This window comes from Hippoglossus hippoglossus, chromosome 15 (assembly GCF_009819705.1).
Source record: "Hippoglossus hippoglossus isolate fHipHip1 chromosome 15, fHipHip1.pri, whole genome shotgun sequence".
NCBI lineage: Eukaryota > Metazoa > Chordata > Actinopteri > Pleuronectiformes > Pleuronectidae > Hippoglossus > Hippoglossus hippoglossus.
Genome location: NC_047165.1, coordinates 9,985,679 through 10,007,428, shown reverse-complemented (window position 1 = coordinate 10,007,428; position 21,750 = coordinate 9,985,679). Strand labels below are relative to the sequence as shown.

The following is a 21,750-nucleotide window of genomic DNA, read 5'->3' as shown; positions in this document are numbered from 1 at the left end:
CATTTCACTCCATGACCTCTAAGTCCTCAAAGAGAATTATCACATTATAGCATTCCAACACGCCCAATTTCCCAAAATACAGCTCAAGGCTTTTCCACTCCGACTCTGCTTAGTGTTGTGGCTTTTGGGGGAAAACACTTCAATCGTACCCTCTGTGGTGTTTTTTTGTTTACTTCAGGTATTTATACTTTTTTTTTTTTTCTCCTCCGCTGCTCTCGTCTTTGTTATTTAGCCTCCGTTTCTGTCCAACTACTTGTCCTTTCCACTCAGAGACAATTATGCCCCCCCCCCCAAACACACACACACACACACACAACAATCCACCCCTCACTGTTTGAGACAAACACCAAAACACGCAGCCAAGTCATAGACAGCAGAGTGTCACCCACTTTAGCCTTTTCAGACATGAACTCCGGAGAATGTCCGCACAATTAGGTCCAGACTTTCCGGAGTTTGCCTTTCACAAGAAGTTTGCAGTCGGTCGCGTCCACAAATACAGAAAAATCCCCAGAGCGCTCAGGCAAAGGGTGGTGCAGCATTCAGACGCAGGGTGTAATATCTAATCCTGAGATTTTTGTATTTATTAGTATTATTTTTTCAGTTTTACGTCTGTCGCGTGTTAGAAACGCCATCAACATGCCAAGTTGGTTGTGGTGAATCCTCTTGAGGATCTCCGGCTGTTTTCTCACTTGGGCTCATTTGGACATTAACCGGATATTGGACTAGGGGGCTGGCGGGAGAAACTATGGGGATTGTCCGCAGCAACAGGCGGGAACATTTGTGTTCTCTCATACAGCCCCTCGGGATAATTTCAGGAGATTATCCGGAGTTCTGTCTGAAAGCAGCTTTAGTGCCATGAACATTTTAGCATAAAGACAAGACAGTGACGATTAAAGAAATGAAAAAGGTGACAAAATGATCCTCATTGTATAAACTGACTTTTTTTTATGTGTGTATGTCCTTCTTCCTGAAAACAGCCGGCTGGTGACTGTCTGGTTGTGATTTAAGCAACACGGAAAACATTGGGAATGTACGAAAAGTTATGGTGCTCAGGACCATAACTGCTTTATCGGAACCATGTGGCGTCGCTCGGTGCCATGTCGTAACGGCATGATTGAAAGGGAGTTTAAACTGTGGTCACCATCCACTCCGATATGACTCAAGAGAGGTCTCCAAAGTTCAGCACATTAACTTTTCCAATACATTCACCCTGCACTGGAAACAATCTGATCGAGGAGCTTTCTCTTCAGATTTATGCTGTCATGAACGGGCATGTATCACCGTAACCCTGCCGCAGTCGCTGCCGCTACTATGGTTTGAATTTAATCTACTGTTAACAGTAGGAAGGAGATTTGTCATTTGAGGTCTTAGAGGAAAAAAGAAGTGCACGAAGAGGAAAAAGACCGTAAATGTTACATCCAGAGTTAAGTCGTTTCGTAAATAAATCTTCAAAACACGTTTGTGGCCTTGTATATTTCCACCTCCCGTCTAATTGAGACTCAAATGGTAGCACACGCGACAGTAAGACAGCTAATTACCGTCCTTTGTAATGAAGCAAATGGCAGACACTGTACCATGAGCCACTGTTATGAGCAACACCCCGCTGTACCAGACATAACAGCAAACACAAATATCTAATTACGCCATAATCTCTGCTCGCTTTCCCGTTCTGTCGCAGACGTTTCCGCTAATTGGTGGCCCGCACTATTGGTCAGCTCACAATCATGTGTGATGTGGACAATTAGAGCCGGGAGGTACTCATGGCTCATCGGGCCTGTGATAGTTGACACATCACATCTCATCTAACTCAAAACAAGTGCTATGGAAATGCTGCTGTGCGCTGTGACATCGCAGGGCCCCGACACGGGATACCTCTGGGCGAAAGATCTCTCCATGCATTGTGCAGACGGACTCAAACTCCGCTAATGAAGGAGCCGAGGCGAGGACGGCACAAAATACTGTGAGCAATGGAAGACACATTTTCATCAAAGCTGTAACCTTTTACTTTGCATAATATACAACAGGTTCAAAGACACCAAAACACGTCGTGTCAGCACGAATCAGTGATTATCTCTCCTTTCATCCGCGGCAGGCAAACATTTCTTCTCCTCTGACAAGCTATGTAAATAAAATGCTATAAAGTGACTTTACCCTGCCAAGAAGCATTGTAGAGGTCCTCAGTTTCTTTTCATATAAAGCGGATGAGCAGTGTTTTCATTCCACTTTTCTCCGTCTACCAAACATGCCAGACTGGGGTTAAATTATTTCAATGTTTTCGCTTCCTCACTTGCCGCTCGCGTGAAGAATCCAGAACAAAGCTCAGCATGAAGTGACACCAAACGCTGATTGTCTTGAACAATAAATATTTTGTTTTCCTCGTGCACTTTTAAACCCGGACATGGACTCACATGCTTCTGATTTGTCACTGGATCCCTTTGCTCGTGCTGCTCTGGATCCGTTGTTACCTCCCAGGCTCACTGCCGGAGCCCCAGAGGCATTGAAATGACAAAGCCTAGCTAATCCAAACAGTAAATATTTCATGACCTTACAATTACATGAAATCAAACCTAGGCCAAAGCTGTTCATTTATATTGCATTATCGAAGGAGTATTAGGGGGGGAAGAGATAAAGGGGGTGAAAAAGGGGTGAAGTGGGTATATCTATGAACCTCCCGAACTCTAATTAGTCTGTGTGGCCCAAAACAAGAGAGGCAGGAATAAGTGCACGGGCTCGGGATAATTAAGCGATTGTGAGCGGCGTGTACGTGAGCTGTCACTCCAATCGGCAGCCATGTCACACTTGGCAACACAACAGCGACCGGACAGCCGCCCGTCGTCTTTGATCTGGGCTCATGCATACGGAATCAGGTCAGGCCGTGGTCACACTCACACTCACACACACACACACACACACACACACACGCACACACGCAAAAGCAATGGCAAAGAAAGGCTCTTTACAAAGGGCCACAGTGGTAGGACCTCTGCAAAGGGAGACTGACAGTCAAGCATGCACGGGAAGAAAGGGAGGATAAAGGATAAGAATAGACGAGGGAAGGAAGGGATGAATGTGACAAATCCACTCAGGACTTCAGAGCGACGACAACTTTAAACAGTGCACACACACACACACAAAAAAACAAAAAAAACAGAGCTTACTTACAGCTTCTGACTTTGGTTTGACCACTTTCATGAATGCTCCTCTCGCCTGGGCCTCCATCACCTCTTTTTGGGTGACTTTCCTCGTGTCCAGGAACTTCAGCTGGGGCAACTTGTACAGAACAAAGTACCTGAAAGAAAACAACAGCTCAGCTTTGACTGTACCACACTGCTGCTTTATGAAAGGTCGCCTTGTAGGCCGTGTTTTTGCCAAGGAGACAAAGAGACAATCTAAGGAAACGTGTAAACGAATCAAACTGACACCAATTACAATATGTAAATCAACAAAACTTGAAAAGAAGCCGTGTTTATGGAGAGTTAACGATCACGCGGGCTTAATGGTGATATTTCCTTGTATGTAATGATCTTCAAAGCTGATAAGAATAAGTGCGACATATAAATAGCACAAAAGGAGATACAACCTGCCTGCCAGAGCTGTCATTGTGACAGCATCACAGATATCTCTCTAAGCTTTCAGACACACACTGTCTTTCAATGGGAGGGAGAGAAACGTCAAAAGATAATGGTTGGAATACATAGATGACAACGGATCCTCTCACAGGCAGGCAGGGATAGAGGCACCGCTGAGCTGGGAGCCAAAGAGGACATGCACGCGGCACCTAAGCGGAGGGTGAGAAAGGACAGGGGATATGGGCACAGACGAGACCTGTGCGCCAAGAGCCGTGACAAATTGATGATGGCGACGTCGATGAAGGGGAGATGGCAAAGCCTGCCTCAAGTTTTCAACACCTGAGGATTATAAGGAGGGGATGTGGTCAGACTGACACGGAAGTGGAAAAATCTCGATGGAGAAAATTACAGAAGAAATCCATCTGATATGATTTGAAAGAAAACATTAAACAAGACGGAAACAGATTGTTAAAACATTAAATATACCATTAAGACCTGAAATGACTTCTTCCAAGAACAGTATGATGGTAAAAGTGAAACAGTTCTAGCCACAACTAAGCTTCTTTTCCGACGAGAGCACGAGCACTTATATATATATAAGAGGCACCCATTCGCATCCTGTGCCCGCCTCCTTGTAAAAGGACTTTGTTCAGGGCATTTCAATGATGAAATGTGAAGATGCCCTTGGGAGACATGCAGAGAGGTTATTCTCCATAGGTAACCTACCATCACAGGGTCAGAGCAGATGACAAGGCTCTGTCAGCCAGTAGGGATATTAATGATTCAACCCAACCGCAGAGGGAGGATAAGGGAGCGCAGGAGGGTAGAGGGGGTAGGAGGGGTAGGGGGGTAGTACAGATGATTGGGGACAAGAAAGATTCATGCACCTTTTTTTTTTTTCTTTAAACATGTGTTGACATCAATTATAATGTTTGCTCTCCTTGGAGTGGCTGCTGTGAAGTAACACTTTTAGATTTACTGGATTATTTTAAGTCAAACAAAAGAAATCGAAATCCAGGCAAAGTTTTGACTAGAGAAGTGAGAAAAGAGGTACATGTGAATTATTATAATAAATAATTCACTAACACTATTTTCTCCTTTGTTTAAGAAACTCTTTGAGAATCTTAAAAGTTTTCCTTCCTGTTCCTAATATTTGTGCTTTGTGAATAACTTTTATCTTTACCAGAATCTCATTTTAACTGAGGAGGAATTCTGAGAAAACGTATTAGTTCCAAGAATTTTCTTAGAAATTCATCATGAGTAGCAACTTGTTTTAGTAGGAAGCTTGAGGCGCCTATTCCTTTCTAAGATTATAGGATAAAATGTGTTACCAATTATTGATTTTACTTAGAAATGAAAGAAAACAAAACAAAAGAAGAAAACAAAAGCTTTAGACACCGAGAGTAATTATTATGCAGCTGCCTTTATGGCATTTAGGAAAAAGGTTGAGTGAACACAGAGTGCAGCTGATGGATGAGGGACCTCAGGCACAAGCACTTTGATCTGCCACACGAGGAGATTGGACAAACCGATAACTCTGCTCGAGATAAGAAGCTAAATTGTCACATAAAAAAATATGTTTATCTTTACACATCACAGAGGCAGAAAGAAAAGACGCAGGTTGAGTTATAAACATTGTCTCAGTGTATCTGGGTTTCTCAAACAAATACTTTTTAGAGGAGACAGTGTCCTATGAGCACACCGCTGCACAATCAGTAACAACTCTGAACATTTCCAACTCTCGTGTTGTTGTAGTAACACAAACGGCCACAGAGCGTTAGCACAACCCGGCTAAGAACGGGACAGCGTTTAACCTCCCCGCAGACGACACAATACTGTGTGAATTAACACTGCGTTTCTATGTCATTGCACTAATTGGAGCACCAATGCAACGCACCAGGGTATTTCACTTGAGAGGCCGAGAGCTCCCGGGGCACTGGGTATTTATTGCCCAAGGCCAGTGCTGTCACGACCTGCACACAGCCTAACCTTGTCAGACATGAAATCTGCATCACGCTCAAATTGATGTTTTACTATGTGACACATTATGAATATTACATTACAGGACTGTAGACACTGTCAGTCAAAACAGAACAGCTCCCCTCACCAGTAAGATAAGCATGCGAGAAGAGGGGAAGAAGGGGGGAGAGGGGGAAGAGAGGGAGGGAGCGTGGAGGGGGGGGGGGGGGGGAGAGAGAGAAAGGGAGACAAAAAGAGAGAATAAAGATTATTCAAGAAAGGGGCAAGGTTGGTAAATGATTAATAAGCAACACAGAGTCAGAAACAAGCACTTAGGGCTAAAACAGACAAAAGAGCGTATGCTTTTCGCCTTTTATCGCATTTCATGTAAAGGACCCTGACAAATGGTGGTCATATTGCATGGCTTAAGGCCTGGCTTGATGTTTAATGCATCATGTGCTCGGGCAGGGCAGAGTAGTAAACACTCATTTGTGGTGGTGACTAGTCACACATGAAATCCATTTTGCAAACTGGAGTGTAGAGGAGCCGGTTGACAAAGCTTTTAGAGTGATGTGGTTGAATCCACAGCCTGCTTGTGAAATACAGGGGTCTGGATGCAAAAAAAAGAAAAAAAAAAGAAAAGAAGAACATTTCCAAATCCATTACTTACAAAAAGCTATCACTTCCAATAGTGTCAAAAGTGTCGGACTGAAATCGTAAACACACCCATAACATTATCCATCCAGTTCTATCTATTCCTTATTCATGTGTGACATCATCCCAGTTCATGTGTGGCCACTGACCTGTATCTCTGGTAGTCGTCCTCGTCCTTATCCGGGCTGACCAGCTGGTTGGGGCAGGCCTCATTTCCCAGCAGGCTTAGGTACTCCAGCGACGGGGTCACATCAGCCAAGTGTTCCAGCAGGGCCTCGATATCAGTCAGGTGTCAAAGGGCGGATGTCAAGGACCTAGCGCTGTTAATTACATTAGCATTTACTACCCGCGCGGCCCCTCCCGGGCCCGTCTGCACTAAAACACGTCACTGTCAAATTTACAGAGGTGCTCAAAGGGGCTAGTCACTGGCTTTGTGAGACTGGGCAGACAGAGGGGCAATTTAAGGTGCAGGCTTTGGCATATAGCAGTGACACAATTTGGCTGCCGCTGCTCCCTCGCTCTCTTTCTCTCGATCTCTTTCATTTCCTAGGTGGCCGGGTGCAGAACAGTGACAAAATGATGGATGCCCTGTGGTTCAAACAGTCCGTGCTTCCCAGAGCCGTGCCGTGGAAAAACTTTTGCGAAACGTGGAAAAAACAAACAGCCCCTAAGCAGGCACATTCATCACTAATACATTCACTTGGAAAATTGAGCCCCAAAGTGTCAAAATACAACAGCACTAATGCAGCGCTCGAGCTTTAAAATGGCACTGTGCCACGACAGGATGTACATAATTGGCCTATTAGCATGTGCCGACCACTTCACAACCGAACTCGGCGCACAGTCCCAGACGCACACTTCAAGCAGCCCCAGTTTTAATGTTGACTCTGGAAGTGTGTGTGCGTGTATGTGTGTGAGAGAGTGAGCATCATTATCCAGTAGGATCTGCATAACCAGAGGAAAACAGGACACATTGCTAAACCTGTTCTGAAGCTCGGAGTGGAAGTTCACACATTTCTGACTGATCATAAACAGCCTCGCTCTGTGCCTGCGTGTTGAAGTGAGGGGGAGCTGCTGTGCCCAGCTCTGGTTTTAACGTGTTTACACTGGGTGGCAACGGGTGTACACAGGGCTGCTATAATCAATGATGTGATCCTGTTCTAGATTGTTTGACAAATCAAATAACCCATTCCATTTATTTTGCCGAGGTAGAGCGCTACAGTGAAGCACAATTCATCTGATGTAAATTGATCAGACAAAATTGCCCCCCTTTTTAATTTGAAACCACTGATATTATCAAATGGGCGACATCATTATTCTAGTTCATGTTTTATTCCCGGGATGTAATTTCAACCCAACACAATCTATTCTCTTTGAAAATAGAAAAAAACACATCTGCTGTGTTGACTCTGAAGTCTGACTCCACTAGAGGTCCCTGTGGTTCAGAAACTAGTCGTGTGTGTGTGTGTGGAGCTCAGTGACAGCCAACTTCTTCTGCTCTCTATTTGCAACACACGCACACGCACACACACACACACACACACACACACAGAGAGAGCTCCCTGCAAAGCCAGCGCGTTGAAAACTGCTTCTAAAGAGACAAAAGCAGGCTGTATCAACACTGCAATGCGAGCGAAATAAACCCTATTCTAATACTGATGCCTGTAATCTATGTCTGCTTAATTCAAATGGAAAGAGGGCCTGAGTGATTTGTTTGAAAGGATATGTGGTTCTTATTGAGTGTCAGGGTGTGGAGGTTGGGTAACCTGGGCAACCGCAGGTCATTTCCAAGCAGATTGTTGTCGACGACCAGCTCTTCCAGCTCAGTGAACACTTTGAGGCCCGCCAGTGACCTGCAATGACAAGGCAACAGGAAAACTGTTATGGCTCTACATCTGGTCGGACGCTACAGTGCAGGAATAAATATTTCAGCCTCCCTCTTTCATACGCGGCGAGAGTAAGGGTCCGGGGGCCTGTCAGGGAAGTGAATGACAAGAATTAGTGGTGCTGAGCTCCCCTGGCATGGTGAGGCATCGTTCAGCGGCTGGCAGGATGAGGGATGGGGGTCACTTGTGAGTAGCCAGGATTCAAAACAAAAGGCTTCAGAAATGCGGCGGGCAGGATGAATTTGTCAATGTCTTGTGCCTTGAGGCGCCCAGTTTCGCCTGACCCTAACCCTCCATTCCCAAGACAAATCACTCTGTCACAGTTCACCTTCACTCCCCAGACACAAATTTAACTTGTCATCCATCATTTTCACAGAGGAACCGGAATACACTCGCAATCACACATAGAATGGAAAGGAAACTTTTTTTTTTGTGTGTGCAACTGTGCCGCAATAGGGGTTAGTGTTGAGATTTTAACATCAAACGGCTTCTGTATTTTTTTCTTTTTTTTGAAATAAAGGAATTCAGCACTTCCGCTGCGTTTTATGACACGCTGCTCAGAGAGGTGAAGGGTCATCTCAACTCCTTCCCTCTCCCACACATACACATTCACACGGGCATAAAAATGATGGAGGGCGGTGTGAGGAGTAATGTGAGGGCCCTGCAAAGTTCAAGTTGTAGAAGGTGCACAGAGGCGATGTGTGTGTGTGTGTGTGTGTGTGTGTGTGTGTGTGTGTGTGTGTGTGTGTGTTGTCTAATCCTTCACACTGTCAGCACGCCATGTTTGAGTGTCCTAGGTGACTTTATTGACATTTAAATCTTCCAGAATATGACAAACAGACACACACACACACACACACACGCACACACACACACTGCTTTCTCAGAGCTTACAAAATTAATTCTAACACAGTTTCTAATTACATAAATTTTAGATTCCAAGCTGTATTTTTTGTTAATCATCTATTATAAATGTGTCTCTAGCTTTAAAAAAGCAGATAACCTTGACACTAACTATCATTAATTCCAGTGAACAGTGTCAGATTGACAGACTCCAGGTACAGTGAGGTCTGAACAGCTGCAGCATGAACTATTGCTCCTCGCTGGTTCTGCCTTGTGTCATAACACACACAAACTTAGAGCCATGTAAATATAATACCTGTATTATGACAATCTACAAATGGAGAGCAATGATGGAAAACAAACAATGGAGGAGACACTGCATATTGGCAAAAGAAATGCTAAAAAGATGACGAGCAGTTGGAAAATTATGTGATGTAGCAGAATACACATTATTCCTATCAGATCTTAACTTGTCCAGCTAATTGGTCATGAGTAGTTATTCATCACTTTTAATGAGCCGGACCAACTGTTTTCTTGTCTGTTTTGTTTCTCTCTCTCTTCTTTACGCCCGATGAGCTCGGACTCCACCTTGACGTTCTCCCTGATCCAGAAACTCGCACAGACGCGCACTGGCAGCAACTTTGAACTACAAAGCGAAACGACAAATCAGCGATTCATTGTTGACGTGCGAGCGAGGCGGACCGAGCCGGACCGAGCCGCCGCATTTCAAAAGAAACGTCAACATTTTGCCAACGCACACACGTATACTTGATACCCACATGCAGCAGCTAACAACAGCACCTAGCCGGTGTGCTTGCGAAGCCACTGGCTGACAAGCTCTTATCAGGTCTGATTAATGCACTGGCAAGATGGATGAATAGAGAGATGTGCCAGTTTTATGAAATCCTACTCTGTTTGCTTGTCGTTTCCCCCCCCCCCCCCCCCCCCCCCCCCCCCCCCCCCACGGTGCCTCACATTTATTAAAGCAAGGCCCATTATGCTACAATATACTTAACAGCACACACCCTGTTGTGAATTTACTGTTGTTTGCTTGGATTTGTTAAAACATAAACAGGAATGTCCTTTTATGGGCCTTGTCCAAATTAAAATGTAGAAAAATACACAAGTATAAGTGTATATAAGTACTGAATAGACTACTGGCTGGATTTTGGTAGAACATGCAATTATTCTGCAAGTATAATCTACGTTAATGCGTAGTTGGGAAGGAATGTGTTCCACAATGGATTAACATTATTTTATTTGTTGTTAACAGAGGTTTGCTAACTAACTATTGCCACCTGTGTGTGTGTGTGTTTGTGTGTGTGTGTGTGTGTGTGTGTGTGTGTGCGTGTGTGTGTGCATGATGGGCTGCAGTCCTGTGGGTGATGTTATTAGCTGCTCGGTTAAAGGGAGCCGCATGGCACAGGGGGGAGCCTTATTAATTGTTGTTTTCATGTCACCACTGCTGCGTGCACTGGCTGATTTAATCAGTTAAATTCACAGCCAGGGGAGAGCCACTGAGTCCCATCCAGCATTAACTACAGTGCAGGGATTGAACTTCTAATACTCTCCAGCTTTCTGTGCTCCCTCTGCAGATTTCCATAGCCGGTTTCATTACTTTTTATAAGCTTTCTTGTTTTAATGTGCGGCTTGGAAAACTAACAAAGTTTAAGCAGTGCAGTAAAAGTACTTCACTTAAAAAAAAGAACAGCTTTCGCTTTTAACAAAACTAATGAGCATAATTGACTATGGTCCCAATGCTCTATGATTTAGTAACACAGGCACAACACGTATATCATTAACGAAGACTAAACAAATGGGATCTGTTTTGTTTCTTAAAAAAAAAGGACGGAAAATAATTTACGCTCACATCACACTGCATCACGTCACTGTACACATTTAGGAAAATGTGATGTCTACAGTAACGCAAGATCAAATGGTATCTGCATAAAGCTTTAACTAACAAGAGCGCGGGAGACAGAGATGGAGAGAGGCGATAGCTTTAACGAGGTGAGGCGATGAATCCTCTCCTTGTTAAGATAATTATGATCAGCCTCATTGTCAGAGCTAATACTTCACATGGGGCTGTCTTTACACTTTGACTACCACTTAGCCCGTGTAAGCTCACCATCATACATCACGCGGCCCCGTGTGCATCAGCGTGTGTGAGCACATGCATGTGCAGAAACCCCTACTATCCACTAACATCCTGTCTGCTGAATACACAGAGTGCATGTACCAGTATATGGTTAAAGGGAGCAGAGGCTCGGCACAGGAAGCAGGGGGGAGGATGTGAGAAAGCAGACAAGGACACTGGAGAGGAGACACCGACCCAGAGAGCAGTCCTGCCAGATCAATACACTGATACTAATGCAGACATAGTGATTGATAAACCACTGCTGACAACAGAGGGAAGAAAACTCTCGACCGTTATTGGCTGAAATGTCAGTCACTCCTGCCAATGGTGTGTGCGTGTGCCATGTCAGATATCCTCAGGCAGCAAATGGAAATGGCAGCCCTGACTCTTTTACATGTGCTACATAGTCTCTGCTGCATTTGAAGCTACATTAATCATAGTTGGCAATTTTTTGAAAACAACAGGTCAAATTGGGAGTTTGTCTAAGTTGTACATTAGAGCGTCAATGTAAAACAACCTCAAAGCCTTCTCTTTTTCTCTTAAAGAGCGATAGTGATCACAGAGGTAACATCCCTGCAGCTACCACTGAAGTGCTAGAAAAGTTTCTAAGACTAACGTATATAAAAACCCACACAAACACTTTGATAAGCTGGAGAGCCCCCGCAGCTGTAATCACAGTTAAAGGCCTGATGCCCTCTCAAAGGTCGCGGCGGTGCAGGGAGGCAATGCGCTGTTATTCTAAACTGGGGGCCTGAGCTGCAGAGCGACAGGCGCACTGACGTCCCGTTCAGAGGGCAACAGATAAATGTTTGATGAATTGACCAATACTGGGGCCGTGATGGCCTTCATATGTGCATAATGGACTATTCAGAGCACACTTCAGATTGCCTGCCAGGATACGGCCCTGTAATGAAGGGGAAAAGGATCTGGACCTGAGAAAGCCAGTGTGTGGACTGGCTTTAATAAACTTAATAAGAGAGGTTAGTGGAGGCGGGTCGGCGGCAGAGGGAGGAAGGATGCTGGGAGAGCCAGTCAGTTTGAAATAGTGAAGAAATATACTGATGGCTCTTTGAACAGCAAAATATCCTTCAGTCTTAATCCGTAATTTACTGAATTATAAATATTACCGAATCCCCCACATTCTTGTTGTCTTAAACAATCAACGTGAGTTAGTAGACGTTATTTTAACCGTTTTCCAAAACAATTATTTTTAGCTTATTTTAAGAATGAAAGCTGAATAACATTATATTATAGAATATTCATAGTTATATATCATGTAATTATAATCACACAACAGCACCAACCTAAGAAATTGATCCAATTCTCATTTGTTTTTCTTGTTTTAGCAGAGAAGAAATATTAAATATGATGCTAAATTACTTAATAGAATTGAAATGGAATACAGTGGTGGTGAGAATGAAAAGTGCCGTACGATTTCCGATATTCAGTTTTACAACAATACTGAATCAAAAATAACCCATTAATACAAAAATGCGCCGCTATTTGAACGCAGCTGTATTTCATCACTCTTACCCTTTAACAAATACACAAATAAACATCCAAAAAATAGCAAATGACAGCATCAAAACACTATCAGGATTAGCTCGTGGTAAATAAGACGACATTATCTGTAAAGCAAATTAATGCCCTGCAACCCTCCGAGCCCCCACCATCATCCCTCCTACCACCTCCACACTGCAGCACTGATCAGGTCTGTTCCAGCACTCTCCCCTCCAGCTACAGTTTATGGCCTATACACGTCTGCGTACATGCATCTCTGATGGCGACGGTGAATTAGACTGTCATTATCTGTCTCTATCTCCCCCACAGCTCTCCCCCTTTCTCACCCCCCTCCCCCTCCCCATCTCCCCTCTCGTGCAGACCGTCATTGCTCAGTGTGGCACTCCTCTCTCTGTATTGCCAGGCCTCAGGTGGCAGTCATTTAAAGATCACACGTTCAGGACACACACACTCCCTCCCTGAATGCATGTCAATTCACACATGGGAAGGGGATTACACATCTCCTCCCAGGCAGCTGCAAATTACTATTAATGGCAATGCAAATCATTAGAGTACGTTCGGTGCCGCCAGCAAATCTCTTCTTTATGTAGGTTCACTCTTAATCTGTTTTGTATGTTTGCGCTGTGCTCACTCCCGATAGCCTGTGTGTAATAGCATCGCCGGCTACAAAGCTGTCAATTGGAAGTGGCATGTCAGATTGAACTTTACACACAGTTACATCATTTTTTGCTAAATTAAAATAAACATCTTTAAAGAGAGCATAAACAAATTCACGCAAGAAAAAAAAAATCAGTGAAACATAATTAGCAAAGTTCTTTGTTGATGGAGAAGTTAAATATCACTGCTCATTACTTCACGCGTGCAGATTAAATTGTGGGAAGTGTCTACACCATGGTGCGTCTGTCGAACATTTAAAGCTAGGCCCCTGTGTGTTTGAATGATAATACCACTGTGGATCCTGCGGCGTCTGATTTATAGACTACTCCTGTGGATATTCCTGCTGAGTGTGTGAGGTTAATATTCTCTCTCAATGTCATTAGCGCTGGCAGAGGGGCTGAGAGTACTGTGAATCAGACGGGGACTGATCCTGTCAATTTACACCCCCCCACACACCCACACTCACACACACAGAGCCAGGGCCAGATAAAATCAAAGCCACTGTACTGAGGTCAGCATCACCTGGCCTCATGCTTCCCCTTGAATCTCCGCCGCCCGTCTGATTAATGACCCTGGATCAACCCTGGCCAGGGGATAAGAACTTGACAGACATTCCTGTCAGGTCTGACCTCATAAGCCTTGCTTGACCCCAGTTTGGCCCGGGATGAAGTCTAAGCTCCAACACTGACCCGACTGAGAGCTGGGAGAAAGAGTTGCCTCTTTCCCTTTTACAGTGAAGAGAGAAAATAGAGAGATCACGGCACAAAGGTGGATGTCTCCTTCGTAAAAGTTTCAGCGAGTGAGATTTGTTGCACGGCTCGACAGAGCGACAGCTGATTCCAGTGTACGACACTAAACTGTGCAATGTGAGATACATCTTCAAACAAGGGCGGGAGGAGAGCAGTGTACGCGGCTGAGGCTGAGCTCCTATACAATACTTCCCTCGTCATAGTGGCTGGAGCGCGCTCAGAGCACAGCCATGCGTCTTGTGAGTGTTTGTATTGAAAGATTAGTTGTCTATCCACATGACAAACACCCTCCTCCTTCAGTGAGCGCGAGCTGGAAATCAATTCACTGATGGCATCTCAGTCAGTGAGGACATCAATGCAGCACAAACAAGCACACACACACGCGCACACACACACACACACGCACACAAGCTCTCACGCATGCTACACACGGCTCACACATTTTTTAAGTGTATATAATACTGTAAAATTACAGTGACAGGGTCAGTCAGCCAAGGGATATCGCAATAAGTGTGCCTCATGTTGAACAATGAGTTTGTCATGAAGAAAAGGACACAAATAAATCATGTATGTACACAGAATGTGCGACTGGAAATGAACTCATGTGCTAATGCAACATTAGAACAACAAACATTAAATCCTACATGTGATCTGTGAGGAAGAATCCCTCAGTCCCTGTCTGACTGTACACGCTGTCATTACAGTGTTCAGGGTCAGTGCCTGTCAACATTTCCCTGAGAGGGGGAGCCATCCTGCATTACGTTTGAGTGAGTTCAACTGTCAACTGCCAGCCATTTGTATGCCTCAGCATCCACCTAATAGCAAATAATCACTACCCTGCGCTCTCTTCATGGCAAATGATCGATGTTGTCTTGAAGTCTGATGGATGACCCTGCCACAGTGATGTCCAGGCATGCATTAAAAACCACCTCTATGAAATGCCTGTCAGTCTGATGAAGCGACGCACACACACACAGACAAATCACACGGGTGTGCACACGCTGACAGTGAGGAATGAACACACACAGATAAAGGAGAAAATGAACCAAGTGGAGGGAAAGCTGTGATTCAAGCCAACAATTAGAAAAGAAAAAAAACTAAACAAAAGTTAATTCCTTCATATTAGTGGAAAATTTCATAATGTGACAGGACCTGTGGTGTGATTGGTTGACAGCATTACAAGAGGTAGACTGCTCGAGTACCACCTGGGATGCTTCTTCTCCTTCTCTCACCCTCCCCCCCCCCCTCTTCCACCTCTCCAACACACAAACAGCTCCCCATTACCCCTCAGTGTTCAGATTAAAATGCACAGCACCACCGTCTTTGATCTCCCACTTGCTGACACAAATCCTTTCAAGCCTCAACATTTTCCTGCAAAGGTAATTAGTGCTAATTAAAAAGTTTCGAAAGCAGTCTACGGCTGCTGTTGACGCTGCTGCTGCTTGCTTGGGCGCACCCTCCGTCAGATTACCCATCTACCCCCTCCCCGGGTCGTACGGATGTGTGTTGTCAGCTGCGTTCCTGCCTCCTCCTCTGTAAAGGATCCCGCGAAACCAGACGACACCGGTGAGCCCAGAACGTTTGCAGAGGCAGGGTGAAAATCTGGGAGCCCAGTACGGGGTCTAACTGGTGGTTGTAACCCCCCCGTGATAAACGTGTGCTCTGCAGGAGAACGTGTAATGGCACATGTAACAAATACAGATCCCACAAATAGAACAGGTGTAGTCTTTAATTGGGATATCCTGGCTTGGAGGGGGCGCTTGTAAACACGGAGTAATTAACTTGATAAGGGATTCAATTTGCTGGAAATATCATTGCGGAGAAACGCATCATTTAGAACGGGCTGCGATTTGCATAACGATAGCAAACGCAAAGACTCCAAATTCTTGTGGCATGATGAATAAATACATTAGTGATTAAAGAACTTCCTGTTTAGTGTGACTCTAATAACGTGGGACAAAGATACAACTTGCGCAGTCTAACTAACAGCGCCGTGATTCATTCACCGGCCAACCTTACTGCTTTCATCAAGCCGTTATTATGATATAATTAGCCGCCTTTCTAGCATATTATTAAGTGGCTCGCTGAGTGTCAGGTACAGAGGCGTCTCAGAAATGACACACACACATACACACACACATACACAAAGCAATAATGCTCCACAATGTTTCAGAAAGATAATTACATAATCTCAGCATGGAGAGCAAGCAGAAAAGTGATAATTAGACAAGTTTTCCTGCCAATTAAAATATCAAACCTGGTAGGGTTTTTTTTCCCAGAGAGATATAGAGCTTGCTTCATTCCCATTCACGACATAATACGACTATATTGCTCATGTACAATCTTCATAGGGAAATCAATATAACTGCTGCGATATTATACCAACATTGACCTCTCATGTGTGCTTTCAGTGCAGCTTACGACACCATTAGATGATGGAAGGCTTCCAGGGCCTTTGAAAGCCGGTAGGGTAATGAGTATGTTGAGTACAGTGAGCTTTTCCAAGATGACAATAAAAATGTTTTGGCTCTGACAAGCCTATTAATAGCCGTAATGACTGACATGTAGGTGTGCCAACAAGAAAAAGCAGAGAAACAAGTTATTGATTTGACCTTTGGGATAGTTCCTTCTTTCATTGTTGTTGTTTTTTGCCTTGTCGTACACGGCGGGGGGAGATAATACAACATGTCACCGCACAAGGCAGTTTTGAAACTGAATGCCATCATTTTAATTTAAATGTTACATTTGTGGTGACATCTCTGTCAATGCATAATTGGCACTGAATCCCAGTTTGGATGTACATATTTATCATTCAGCGTGAGACACTCAAAGACACCAACAGATATGCTACTTTGATGGGATGACAGTCAGATGTGGGGGGAAAAAAATAGAACTGCAAATCAACTGTCGCGCTGTCAGTTAAGCTTTTTGTCACAAACTTGCACATAAACATGCATGATTAGAAATAGCAAACGAGCTGTAGGCTGGAATCAATCCTTTTCTCCAGACATGTGTAAATAGGCTTATTTGATCTGAGCCGCAAGAGTAAAATTCAGAAGACAGACCGAGAAGAAAATCATAGTAAATGATGGACAAGTCTTGGGAGAACACCCTTTACATTATGATAAACCTCTAAAATGCTATTACTTATCATTCCAACAAATAAAGAAAAAAAGGTAAACACCTCACAAGAGTTATTTAGCATCTGTAGCATCCTACCTGCTACGTTTTCGTCAACTCTGCCATGGATACGCCTGGTGTCCACCGTACTCTGGAGGTTTACTGACGCTAAAATAGAGAATTTTGGAAATGCTGCTGGCCCTGTTTTACTTTGAAAACTCCAAAGCTGCATGGAAGTCTGGACAGGCAGAAACAGAGATGTTCGGAAACGATGATGCAGACACAATGGCTCGCTATAACTGAGTCTTTTCGGTCACGACGTAGCCTTCCCTGATTCGTCAGGCTCCAATCACTCGACACCCTCCTGGAAGAAAATGACCGGCATTGACCTCAGCTACCAGTGTAGAATGCAACATGGATAATCAATCACAAGCGTTGACCCTGGTGCCTTTGCTAGCAGCTAAATGCAGCATTTTCTAATGCTACATCTGCTTAAATGGGTAGGAGATAATCTATTATTCAAGAGGTCTATGTACACCGGCACGTGTGCCCAGTGTAGGTGAGTGGTCACGTGATTTGTGTTTTCAGGCATGTTAGTATGAACAGGGATTAAAACTGGTACGGGGCCTAAATGCTGACAGACATCGTACTAGTTTGAAAATGCTATTTAAAAAAAATAAAAAGTAGTTGCATGCTCCGTACTGCAAAAGCAAGTAACTTTGCCAGTCTGAAAAGATAGAAACAAAACTTTGAAGTAAGATCAAGTCATCAATATTCACACAGCTTCGAAAACACATCTTTAAAAATGGAGATCAGAGAACCGTGTAGCGCTGGCAGTCTCTCTTTACTGGAGATGGCCTTTCTGTCTTCGTGGATCCCTGACACAACAGCTTAAAGCGAGGTATCTGCGATAGCCTATCTCACCAGTGAAAACCAAGGGCAGCAGTTCAGCTCCCAGAGAAGAAGTAGAAAAAGAAAGTCCCTCCCACTCTCTCTCGCTCCCTTCCCCGCCTCCCTCCTTGTCTTACCGCTGGCCCATTACCTTTACAGAGTGAGGCTCATTAAAGAAGGCAAGTTGAGTCAAATCTTTCCGTAATTCAGCGGAGGTGAATTGCTGTCAACATCATTAACCGTCATTTCTCCAACTCACTTCAGTACTTATGAAGTGTTCTTTATTGTGTAATGATCCAAATCTCTTCTCTAAATCAGCCCTCTTCAAAGGCCCTGGAGGACATACCACCCATGCAGCCGCCTGACATGCTAGAGGGCCAGATTAAACCTGGCTCCGTCATTACGTTTCTTCTTTGTGCTTAAACAGATCCAGCGCCTTAGCTGAGCAGGTATCGCATATTCCTCACGGAGGAACCGAGCGGAAAAGAGATCAGTCGACCCACAGAGTTAAGCGGAGGGAGGGATAACGCTTTCAAACATAGCCGTCTTATCTAACGTGAGCCGTATCTTCTGCTAATCCTGCATCATTCTCATTTGCTTTGCTGCATCACAAGACCAAACTTCTTCCAATAACCTTCTTCCCTCTCTTGCTGTTTTTTAATACTGTTTACTGATAGTTCAGTGATCTCACAGGGCCATTGGTCAGGCGGGCTCCATGGCTAATTACAGTGAGAGCTGCCCTGCTTGTCATGCTAGATGTCCTCTGAGTCCTGTCGTAAGAGAAGCTCCCTCTTTGTGCCTCCGCCATTGTGTGTCCCCGAGTGCTCAGTATCATGCTATGAGATGTCCTCCAGGCCTTGTGTTGGGGGAAGCCTCTTTTGTGCGGGCGCCATTGTGTGTCCCCAGTGCTGAACCCCCTGCTAGGTAGGAACACAGACAAAGTGCAGCAGGGGGATGCTTCTCAGGGCCCTAAGACCTACAGTAAATCTTCAAACAATTTAGACAAACAAAAACGGCCGCTGTGCTGCAGTGAGAGCAGACAAGGAAAAGCAGATGAATAAGCAACATCAATTACTGAGGCTCTGACCTGCGAGCCCCCACACCATGGCACACATTTCACACCAAATCGTCCCAGATTGAAGTTGACACTGCTGGAGTGGAAACACTGACCCCTCACAAGGCTAGAGCTTCAAACTTAAGAGCAGAGGAAGGCGGGAGGGGGGACTGACAAACTACATAGACCAAGGCCAACATGGAAGGGAGACAAGAAGGAGGGGTATGAAAAAAAAATACATGCATTATAGGTCCTAGTTTGTTTCAAAGTGAGACAAAATGGCTCAATTTGAGCACTCAGGCCATCGAATTGGCCAAGCTGAGGTACAAGAGGAACATACGAGGGGACAACCGCATCAGGCCACTGATAAGGAGCCTATAAGAGGAACAAAGCTGGATTTCCAACAGGCTTACCAGTGAACCTGAGTGGGACTGGACCCTCTGTAAAGGTTGTTCTAGACTCCCAGCTTCACCCCTAAAAAGTGCCGCTTCCCCTGAAGCCTTTTTACCCATGCACATAGAGCCTCTCTCTACTTTGTACGCTTGGACAAAGGCAAAATAAACACATGGGTCACATCTGTTCAACACGCAGCTCATAAAAAAGTTACTCAAAGACCCTTTTCAAGAAACGAGATACCACTGTACCGTCTTATCTCTCACTTTACTATTGTATGTTTTCAACAAGAGGCTTTTTTCTGTGTCGCAATCCTATCACAGTTTGTCAATACAGTGTTAATTAATATAATAAACTGCTCCGAAAAAAGACATGACAAGGAGACTGTAGTGGAGCAGCAGCGGCAGCAGCAGCACAGGAGCACTGACACATTTGGGGGCATCAGGCTCTGGATCGAGACAGTCCTAACAATCTCCCAATTAGCCAGGGGAAAGCGGAAAATATGTCTCGGGTTCACGAAGCAAGCGTGAAACTTAACAATATGACACGGCACACAAAAACCGAGCATGTCTTTTTATAGCCACGTGTGAAAAAATGAAGCACAAGTAAAAAGGAAATGAACAAGAAGGAAAAAGGTGCTTGTCTTTTTAACGCAAGAGGAAAAAAAAAAGATTTAAGGGTCTTTTTTTCGATTTGACTGTAGATTGGAGTGACGTGATGATTATGACAGACGCACAGTTGTAATAAAAACCACGAGGCAAAACTGATACAACAATTATAGAGGCAGGAAAAGTAATAAATTATATGAGCTTGTCAATGGTTAAACAATTGTAATTGTCTATTTACAATACTAAAAATGTGCATATATATATATCAAAACACCATATTCGGTGTATATATTGGAGATGTAACTTTCAGGCCAATTCTTGACCTCCGCTCATAACAGTGCAAAACTGAAAAGTATTTCATTAATTCAAAGATTTAGAGGACTGGAACTCATGTGCTGTAACGGTACTCAAAGGTTAAAATGTACATTCATTTCTTTCTCTTTCCAGTTTAATAATTTGAACATTATGGAGGTCATTAGCAAATTTAATGTAGGCAGTAAATCGATTGAGCCTCCATGGAGCCATGACACATTGACTGACAGATTAGCCAGTCTGTCAGACAGAGCCGAGTATTATTCACAGAGAAAATCACAACCTAACATTATCACAGACTATTCAACCCACCTAAAAGCTCCACATGCTCGACTAATGTAAAGGACCTGAATGTGAGCTCCTGTTTCAAACAATGGATCGATTCGCATAATTTCCCCCACGATCACAGACGTTCGAACGCGAATGATAATGGAGCCGACGTCAGCCGGTCCGTCAGTCCGCCAGTCAGCAGTCCTTGCAAATGGAAATCCGGAGAAAACGGTGGAGATGGAAATCATTTTATCTAGTTGACACACATTACAACAGAGAATTTCAAAAGAGTAAGATGGAAGCTCTCAGGTCAATTATGGTGTCAGGGCTGTCATCTCGCAATGAAATATATACCTTTGAAGAACACTTTACTCAAGGGATGGGGTAAAAGGGATGGGAAGACGTACTGTTTAACCCGGGGAACCACATAAGAATATCAGAGATGATGAAGTTAAACGTGCCACGATAATGGACCATTTTCTCTCTGCACACTTTGTCAAGAGGGACAGATTACACCTACTTTTTGAAGGGTAGTATCAAGGGATATTATTTTGGTGAGCGAAGATGATTAATGGCATCAGCCGAAACAAGGGGCTCGGTCATTAACAGAGTCATTAAGATAATGGGGAAAGGTGATTTACATTATGTATTTTAAGTCGCACTGTAGTTCGACCTAACGTCACTTTGTTCTACCTGCGCCAAGGAGGTCATGTTTTCATCTGCTTTTTCGTTTGTTAGTTGGCAGGTTTATGCAAAAAACTACTTAACAGATTACCACAGAACCTGGTGGAAGGATGTGGTATCGGTCAGGGAAGAATCCATTACATATTTGTGTGGTTCCGGATCAGGGGCTGATCCAGGATTGTATTTTTTGTTGTTGTTGTAGATTTTTGGGGGAATTTTCTTTAACATTTCACAATAAGGTGTTTGATAACATTTTCCTTGAAGAATTACAGGGGAATATTGATGAAAAACATCAGAAATGGTAGGAGGGTGGTATCAATTAGGGGCATATTCATGCAGATTCAAATAAAAATCAGTTTTAAATGTGATTTTATAGGGATGCTGGGTTTTCTCAGCCACTGTATGGTAACAAGTAGGGCTAGAAACCTGTAACTAGCACCAAT

General features: G+C 44.0%; 1 protein-coding gene across 1 annotated transcript in view; it reads right to left on the bottom strand.

The window, feature by feature from the left end:
* Positions 1-21,750, bottom strand: part of lrmda (leucine rich melanocyte differentiation associated) — a 200,792-nt gene that overhangs the window by 58,605 nt on the left and 120,437 nt on the right. The window contains exons 3-5 of the mRNA XM_034608976.1: positions 7,909-8,035; positions 6,332-6,471; positions 3,163-3,289 (exon numbers count right to left, since the gene is read on the bottom strand). Of these exons, the coding sequence (XP_034464867.1) occupies positions 3,163-3,289; positions 6,332-6,471; positions 7,909-8,035 (394 nt within the window). The remainder of the gene's footprint in view (positions 1-3,162; positions 3,290-6,331; positions 6,472-7,908; positions 8,036-21,750) is intronic.